General features: G+C 34.0%; 3 protein-coding genes across 3 annotated transcripts in view; 2 read left to right on the forward strand and 1 right to left on the reverse strand.

Annotated features, from left to right (window-relative positions):
- Window positions 1–329, forward strand: part of HELRODRAFT_167218 (hypothetical protein) — a gene marked incomplete at both ends in the record, with an annotated part of 2,101 nt that extends 1,772 nt beyond the window's left edge. Inside the window, one exon of the mRNA XM_009012745.1 lies at window positions 1–329. This exon is cut by the window's left edge and continues 1,312 nt beyond it. Within this exon, the coding sequence (XP_009010993.1) occupies window positions 1–329 (329 nt within the window).
- Window positions 330–1,283: 954 nt separating this feature from the next.
- On the forward strand, window positions 1,284–3,682 carry HELRODRAFT_167219 (hypothetical protein; the record flags this gene model as incomplete). Its single annotated transcript, XM_009012746.1, has 4 exons — window positions 1,284–1,331; window positions 1,788–1,983; window positions 2,094–2,351; window positions 3,642–3,682. 4 exons carry the CDS (start codon window positions 1,284–1,286, stop codon window positions 3,680–3,682), a joined length of 543 nt encoding a protein of 180 aa, XP_009010994.1.
- Window positions 3,683–5,762: 2,080 nt separating this feature from the next.
- Window positions 5,763–9,122, reverse strand: HELRODRAFT_72657 (hypothetical protein; the record flags this gene model as incomplete). Its single annotated transcript, XM_009012747.1, has 5 exons — window positions 5,763–5,988; window positions 6,170–6,288; window positions 7,998–8,224; window positions 8,580–8,831; window positions 8,993–9,122. Coding segments are annotated over 5 exons (954 nt in total), but the record flags the coding sequence as incomplete, so codon positions are not given.
- Between the last annotated feature and the right edge of the window lie 762 nt (window positions 9,123–9,884).

The following is a 9,884-nucleotide window of genomic DNA, read 5'->3' on the forward strand; positions in this document are numbered from 1 at the left end:
CCAGCGTTGAAATCTCGCAGTCAAATATGACACAGATCAAGGAATCTCTACTAGAGATAAAATTCGTGATGAAACAAAACTTCCCTTACTACCAAACGGAAAGTGCAGCCTACACGTGGGACGTGATGATTGGGACTGTGGGTGGGATGTTGTCCCTGTGGTTGGGTATCACCGTGGCTAGTGCAGTAGAGATCGTGGAGTTGCTGTACTTGCTGGTCAAGAGTTACCATAGGAAGAGAAGTTCAGGTTCTGCGAGGATTAATAGCGTAGCGAATACGGAAAATTCAGATGTCGTAGAGTCGAATTTTGTTGAGAAAATTAAAAATTAACTCTCCGTAAACTTCAAAACGATTTTTTTTTTTCATATAGAATCAGATTCTAAACCATAAAAATCTGTCTTAATTGACACAATCTTTATCCAAAAAAAATGTATCTGTTGAGGTGTTTTAAGAATAAATTTGTTTTATATAATTAAACATCATTCATGCTCGTTTCAGCGGTAAAAAATTTTTTCAAATCATTTTGTATCTGATCTTAATATACTTGTAACAACATTTGACTTCTAGTTTTTTGCATTTTTCATTATAAATTAATTCCTTTTTGCCTATTACGGTGTTGTATTTTACATTATTCAGTCTGTTAGTAGGATGCTTAACACTTTTTGAAGATCTTATAACAACTATTTACATTTTACAATTTCAATTTTGGCAATAAAATATGGAAAAATTTATTAAATCACGTTTAATTGCTAATATTGCTGCTGCCACAACTGATAATACAACCACAACCACAACAAACCAACCACTACTGTTACTACTACTACTACTACTACAACAACAACAACTACTACTACTACTACTACCACTTTTACTACTACTACTACTACTACTACTACTACTACTACTACTACTACTACTACTACTACTACTACTACTACTACTACTACTGTCTGTACTAATTGCATGTCTGCAAAAAACATTGACTCTGGCATTATAAATTTAATAATAAATCGATGTCTAATGAATGAACGAATGTCTAAATGTCTTAAAGTTTGACTTTCTGAATGAATGAGGGAACGAATGAATGAATGAATGAATATGAATGAATGAATGAACGAACGAACGAACGAACGAATGAATGAATGAATGAATTATGAGGTGGGTGAAAAGTTGGCCCAGTAGGGCATATGAACATGACAATGCCCGCTTACAAAGGCATCATCGATTAGCGTATTAAAAACGTTAATATTTCATTAGACGATGCAATTTCGCCTACAGTTCAACATGCATATTGTCATACTGCTCGCTCTTTGCCATTTTACGACGATTACAGTACGAACAACGTAGTTTGTTCTTAGGGAAATTCTTTCTGTTTCTGTAAACTCACTCGCTTAACGTTAAATAACTCAAAATTAGTTCATGTACGTAAAATAATGACAGATGACTTTAATTGACGACTTAGGTGTGTTGAGTATCAGTCAGTGTTTAAAATGTTATAAAGTTTAATAACTGAAATTGAACGAGAAACGACTCACCCACTATTGTTAATAATTATTTTTTGTTGTTTAATATTATAACAAAACATGAACTATAAAATTGAATATCGCTTATAAAAATAATGTAAAGATCATCAAGGAGTGTTCAAGTGAGAGTGTGTTGAGACATAAAATGTGTTTAAGAGATAACTAAGATTACTCCCTTTAATTTATGTACTCGCCTATTATTATATACTAGAAGACCACGCTCCCTAGCTTTAGCTTAACTAGTTGTTTAACTCCTTCTAACCAGTCAGTCCCTATTGTATCGAAAGCGATCAATTGTAAGCAATCGTGCGGAGTACCATGCCAGGAAACACTGTACGAAACTTATCTAACATCTGCTGCCTGGCTCCAGCCTGCTGTTCAATTCGATCTTTTTGAAAAATATATTAAAACGAAGTGTGAGAGTGTAAGAGAGGTAAGGTCGAGGTATGCCAAGTACTACGGTACTAGCAACGCTACCGGCGCTCAAATACCAATCAAAAAGTTGACAGAAATTCCAGAATCATTCGTTGAGATAAAATTCGTCATGAAGCAAAACTATCCGTATTACCAGAACGACAGCCAGGCATATCCGTGGAACACGATGATCGGATCAGTGGGGGGATGTTGTCCCTGTCCCTTTGGTTGGGTGTGACAGTGGCTAGTGGAGTGAAAGTCCTCGAGTTGATCTACCTGCTTATCAAAAGCTCTTTCAAGAAAACTAAGCCGACTCCAAAAGTTGAAAAGACTACTAAGATTAATTCTTTCGCAAAATCGTCGACGAAAGTTGTAAAGTCTAATAAAATTACCGTCATCGGCAGAGGTCCAGCAAGTAAAAAATAATTCCTGAAAATTACTCCAGGTGTCAACACTGAAAATAGTTTGCCAGTTAGCGTTTTCTAGCCGACCAGAAACATTAACATTAATGACTGTACACTTAATTTTTTTATTTCTTGATTTATTATTTCTCAATTATTTATTCGTAATTATTTTATCGTAAAAATCAATTAAAATGCGATTGAAATAGTTAATAACCTAACAAAGTTACTCACAAAGTTACATTCGGCTTCTCCACACATTTGAATGTCAAAATTTTTTTGAAAAGCGACTTCGAAAATTTTATAGTGAGAAGTTTTACTTATTTTTTAGCATTTCATAAAATAAAACTTCAAATGAAAAAAATAATAAAATGAAGAAGGAAACGGAGAATACGTAGCTGCTAATAAAGTTAATACACCCAATGGTGCCAATACTAGCAACTCATAGCGATGCAGTACTGAAAGAATAACCTGACAGTATTGAAAGTTTATAAAAATATTATCAGTAGTATTTATTTAACAAGTTAATTATTACTATTATTATTATCGTCGTTATTAGTATTGTTGTTGTTGCTAGTATTATTCTTCCGAATTATGAAAAAAAAAGTTCCTTCTAAAATTGTTTTCTTCGCAACAAACAAATGAAAAATTTACGTATGAAAAATATAATGGGATTTATACAATGGCAGCATAAACAACATCATAAACAATATTAACAACAACAACAACAACAACAACAACAACAACAACAACAACAACAACAACAACAACAACAACAACAACACAACAACAACAACAACAATGACAACAACAATAATAATAACAATAATAATAATAACAATAATAATAATAATAATAACAATAATAATAATAATAATAATAATAATAACAATAATGATAATAATAATAATAATAACGAGCAATGTTTAAAAGCAAATTTATTTATTTGTCGAAAGAAATTGACCGAAAAAATTTCCTTCAAAAACAAAAAAAATGTATATATTGTCTTCACCATGGTAACACACAATAAATTCTAGAAAATAAATTCAAAATAAGCAAAATATAATTCAAATTTTTCGCAAGAGAAATTATTCTTTCTCCATCGTTCGATACGACTTTTCCAATTTTGACGATTTTATTAAAAATTTCATTCCAACATTTTCACGTTCGTGTTGTTGTTGTCGTTGGTTATATTCATGTCTATGTTAATGTTGTCGTTGTTGGTTTCTTACTCACACACAAACACACGCAAGCACACGCGCACACACACGCAAGCACACACACACGCGCACACACACACGCAGGCGTAACTAATGGATGTAAGAGCAAAGGCAAAGGAATCTAGTCAATATTGGATTTGCATTTAAAAAAATTGTCTGCACGTACTTAGGTAGGCCGAGAGTCACGTGATTCGGATGGAAAATATGAGTAAAAATAAAAACAAGAATAATAGTAAATTGTTTTTTGTCACAACACCATTGACAACAACAACAACAACATCATCAACAATAACAACATCATCATCAACAACAACATCGTCATCAACAACAACAACAACATCATCATCATCATCAACAACAACAACAACAGACAGATATATGAAGAAAAACATAGATGAATACATAAACAAATGAATGAATGAATAAATAGATAAATGAATAAAATGGTGAATGAATAAATAGATAAATGAATAAAAGGGTGGATGGATGGATGGATAGATTTGGAGGATTGGAGAAAACAATTTTTTTTACTTTTTTGGGACTTTCTGAAAATTAAAAACAATTCATCATTAATCATTTTAATTGAACTTTATTCTCAATTATTTTATTAAAATAAGTTTTTAATTGAAACAAAAAGCTTCAGCCATAACAACAAAATATCTCCAATATAACTAAATTTGTTCACTTCAAAACAATCATACACACCAAACGAACGAACGAAAGAACGAACAAACAAACGAACAAACATACATACATACAAACAAACAAACAAGCAAACTTACTGTGAAAAAGCGACAAACATTCAAAGAGCTCCGTCCAAACCTACTCCCACCAGTTACATAGTACTCGCACTTAATTTCAATAACTTTCTGACCGGTAACACTCGTCACGTTCTTCTCAATATTAAACCCAGTACAATTCAAAGTTTTGAGACACCTCCAAGCACAAAGGGCCGCATCAAGCACGCAATTCATGGCCCCGTTTAGATGAAATACGTACTGATAAGTAGGGTGCGAAACTAAGCAGCTGGAGTTTTTTACTGGAATAAAACTACTTAATAAATTGGTAGCAAAAGTTGTTGCAGTTGCTGTTGAATTTGGAGAAGCTTGTTGTGATGAAGCTTTGGATGATGAAATAATGATGACGAAGATGGAGAAGATGATGATGTTGTTGTTGGTGGTAGGAGTGTAGGAGTGGCTGGTTGGCTGGGAGTTCCTTGAAGGGTCTGGCGACATATTCAGTTTGGAGTGTGTTAATAATTTCAGAATCAATCTCTTCAACTCAATAACTTTTAAAACTTCAAATTAGATTTTTTAACATTAGCGTTAGATTTTTTTTCTCAGTAAATTTTCTGCTATTTTTTTTTAATTTGAACAAAATTTAAATAAAAATTGTACGTTTTTAAGACTTAAAAAGCGCTCTTTCTATTGTTATATGGGTTCCGCATTCATTATATAAATATATATATATATATATATATATATATATATATACGTATATACGTATATATATATATAATACATAAAGTATGGTCATTTATATGTATGTAAACTATATATATATAGCATATAAGTATACATGATGTATGTATTTATATGTATATGTATATATATATATATATATATATATATATATATAACAAAAAGCTAGATGATTTTAAGGCTCTGTCTTGGTGTTGCTGATGTAGTTATTACAGATTTATATTTAAAAAAAAAATTATTTTTTTATATATGTGTCAGTGTGTGTATCTGTATGTGTGTGTCTGTATGTGTGTGTGTGTGTGTGTATATTTGTGTGCTTGTGTGTTTTTTTGTGTGTGTATTTGTGTGTTTGTGTGTGTACGTGTGTTTGTGCGTGTATGTGTATGTGCGTAAGTAATCAACAAGTGGTTTTTTAACAATATTGAATCATCCTTTTGTTCATATCGTTAAAAACTCGTTCAAATCAATAATTTGTTAGCATTATATTAACCAATCAAATATTAATAATAATTAATAATAATAACAAATAAATAATAATAATTATATATAATAATAAACAATAACTCTTTCTCATATATACACATTATAAACCAGAGTTAACGTATGCAAACACATACACAAACATGTTCAGTGCTTTGATAGTTAATAGAAAATAATAAAAAAAATTATTATTAATAATAATTATTATAATTATATATAATAATTATAACTATAATTATTATTATTATGATTTGGCGCAAAACGCCTCTTTGCATTTGCAGCTCTTTACCCACATGATCAGCATGTTGATAGTAGTCGTCGTGCTATTATTATTATTATTGTTGTTGTTGTTGTTGTTATTGTTGTTGTAGTTGTTGTAGTAGTTGTTGTTGTTGTTGTTGTTGTCGTTGTTGTTGAGATTGCAGTTGAAATCCACGGTTAATGTCTTAGTTTGATCGGGTAGACAGCATCTGTCAATACAATTGTTGGCGACATTTTGTTTTGTTGATAAAAATTGCGTCAACAAAAACAACAACAACAACAACAACAACAACAACAACGACGACGACGACAACAACAACAACGACAACAACGACAACGACAACAACGACAACAACAACGACAACAACAACGACAACAACAATAGGTCACCTATGCTTCTTGCACGTACTACAATACTTAGGTTTGAAATCCTTAACGCTGATGCAGTTGTTGTGTTTGTAGCGTATGGGAGAATCCTGCCTCCAAGTATTTTTGCATTCCTTGCCTTCCTGGTTTGATGATTTATCATAATTTATTCATAATTAGTTATAATTATTCATAATTTATTCATAACTTGTAATAATTACTCATAATCTATTCAAAATTAGTTACAATTACTATAATTATTTATAATTAGTTATAATTATAAATAATTATGAATAGTTAATTCGTAACAAGTTCTTGACGATGTGTATATGGTAATGAATATCGCTATTGATATGCTAAGATATATCGCTATTGATATGCTAAGACAATGAAAGAAAATACAATAGTTATACAGTAGGAACAAAGTATAAACACGTACACACGCACGCACTTAACGACGGAACAACATCTCAAAATAGACAGAAGCCATAATAAAAATGCATAACAATTTAATGTGCCCACTAAGTGATATATAAACACCATATTAAAACCATAGTGTATGCACATTGTATGCGCGCGTGTGCGTGCGTGTACATTTGTGTGTGTGTGTGTGTGTGTGTACATCCAACAAAAATAAACTTTAACAAAACAACCATCCACTTTATATCGGGCAAAAACACATTATTAGCCACAAACACACACTTTGTACTAACACATATCCTCACACATACACACACGCATACACACACACATATACACACACATACATACGTACGTACGTACACACAAACATCTGAAATACATAATTAAAGATCAGTAGATAGACAACCACGCTCGGACAGGTATCGATTTTTGTAGCTGGAATGGGAAAAAAAGAAGGCAATGATGGATGCGTCGTGCGTGTCTGTGTGTGTGCGTGTCTGTGTGTGTATGTCGGTGTGTGTGTCTGTGTGTGGGTGTTATTCGGTGTCATGTATGTGTGTGTGTGTGTGAATGTATGTATGTTGGTGTTTTTTTTTGTGTGAAAGTGTGTACGTATGTGTGTGTGAATGTATGTATGTTTATATAAATGTATGTATGTACGTATGTGTGTGTGTTTGTATGTATGTTTTTATGAATGTATGAATGTATGTATGTATGTATGTATTGATGAGGGATGGATGGATGATGTTCGAATGGTAATGTCACTAATGACGTTTGGATGCTGATGGTTGTGATGTTTAAGATGATGATGACGATGATGGTGACAAACAGTAAACTAACAACAACACACAGACAACAACAACAGCAAAATCAACAAAACAACAACAACGACGACGACGACACAGGCAACAACAGCAACAACTTCCAATGCACATAATATTTTTGTAATTGAGATCGCTGGGTTTTAGAAATCAACGCTAGCCAAAAAACAACAATAACAACAACATCATCAACAACAACAACAACAACATCAACAGACAACAACAGACAACAAATAAATGATAAAAATTGAATGTAAATAAAACTGACAGTGTAAAAACTCTGCGTTAAAATGGGCACCAGTCAAATTAAAAAAGTTTAATTTGGTTTGAGGTTTGTTTAACTTTTTTTCCATCACAACATCTTTTAAAACAAAAAACCAACAAACAAGCAACAACGAAAACAAAAACAAAGCAACAACAACATAAGAAACAAAACAACAACGCCAACAACAACACAACCAACAACAGTAACATCAACAACAACAACAACAACATCAACAACAACATCATTAACAACAACAACAACAAACAAACAACAACAGTAACATCAAACAAACAACAACATCAACAATAACAAACAAACAAAAACAACAATAACAACAACTTACCAGATGTTTATCATTAAGATCACAAGGCCTTATAAGACACAATCTCTTCTCGATCACATATTGTTGACATGTCTTTCCTCCGATGAAGACCTTTCTCTCGCTCCAGCCCACTCCACAAGTTAATGAACAACCTGTCCATTCCATTGTTGTTCTCATTGTTGTTGTTGTTGTTGACGACGACGACGATGATGATGTTGTGGATTCTAGTGAACAGTTTGTTGGCTGGGCTGTTTGGGCAAGTTTTTCTAAGTATGTACAATCATAGGAAAGTTGTATACATCTGCTAATGAATGTCATGGTTGTAATTAAATAAGCAACATTAGAAAAAGAACAAAAGTAAACGAAACAAGCCACACACACGCACACAGACACACACACACATACACACACATACAGACATACACACATACACACACAGACAAACAAATAAACACCCACCCATATCTAACTCAAACGTCTCGGCATCGTGATGATTAACAATTCCATTAACATCATCATCCTCATCATCGCTTAGTGACGATGGTGATGGAGAAGATGACGACGACGATGAGAATAACCTGCCAGCATCAGCAACCTTGCGACGACCTTCACCTCTTCTACTCTCTCCCTGGTCACCGTGGTAACAAATCCACTCGCGACAACACCTGTTAGTCACGGGGACAAGTTGTGGATGCGGGCAGTGTTGAGAAGATGGAAGGATATCCTCCGACGGACACAGAGAAGAGCAGACGTAGTGGCCGTCCTGACAGCTACACACGCGACTGCAGTTCAGGTTGAAGTGCATGCCATCTTCGTACCAAGCAGAGCCTACTTTACAGCCACGACTTTTGTTTGCTGGGTTGTAGTTTGTTGTCGTTACGTTATCATTTGTGGTGGGCTGAGGTGATGTCATTGTTATTGTTGTAACGTGAAAAAAAAACAAATACAAATTTAAAAAACACCAGAAAAATCAAAAAACCAAAAACCCCCAAAAAATTGAAAAGCAAAAAACTTACAGCGACAAACACCTCTGGCTCCACCATCGAGAATGAAACTGCAAAAATAACCCTTAACTTGATCGCACTGATTATTCCGATCACAAATATCGCCGAGCTGTCGACTGCAAGCTACACAGCAGTTGCAGCCGGCTACAGATACGGCTACGTCCGTTTTAGTCGCTAAGCTGGAATCCGAGCTAGAGTTGAAAGCGGCTATAGCGGAGTTACAAGCGTTGATGATGGATTGAGTGCATGTGCATTTTTGTAAGCATTCTAATGTGATGGGCTCTGGTGGTAGTGAATGTAAGAAATTTGTGGGTAGTGGTGATGTGTTGTTGTTGCTGTTGTTGTTGTTGCTGTGGATGTTGTTGCTGTTGTTGTTGTTGCTGTGGATGTTGTTGCTGTGGATGTTGTGGTTGGGATTCAGATTTGACGATGTTGTTGCCTTTTTTGTTGAAGAAGACGACGACGATGATGACAACGACGGCGATGATGAGGAAGAAAATGATGAAGAAGAAAAAGAAGATGACGATGATGAAGAAAATGATGGAGATGAAGAAGATGATGATGAAGAGGAAGAGGAAGAAGAAAAAAGAGAAGAATGGGATGACGCGAATGCGCTCTGCGTTCTAATGTAGCGATTATTTTTTTTGTTTCGCTTGGTGCGTCGTTCATCGGACGGTGGCAGTACGCTATTGTGCTGCTGCTCCTCTTCCTCCACGCCCATGACGCTACTACTGCTGCTGCTGCTACTACTAGCTGATGATGATGATGATGAAACATTTTCTACGCCATCATCATCATCGTCGTCATTATTTTTATTGTTATTTATATTATCTTTGTTTAAGCGTTGGCTGATATTATGTAGAGATGTTGTTTGTAATGGAGGTGACGACGAAGACGACGACGA

The sequence above is a fragment of the Helobdella robusta genome (genome assembly GCF_000326865.2).
Source record: "Helobdella robusta unplaced genomic scaffold HELROscaffold_11, whole genome shotgun sequence".
Lineage (NCBI taxonomy): Eukaryota > Metazoa > Annelida > Clitellata > Rhynchobdellida > Glossiphoniidae > Helobdella > Helobdella robusta.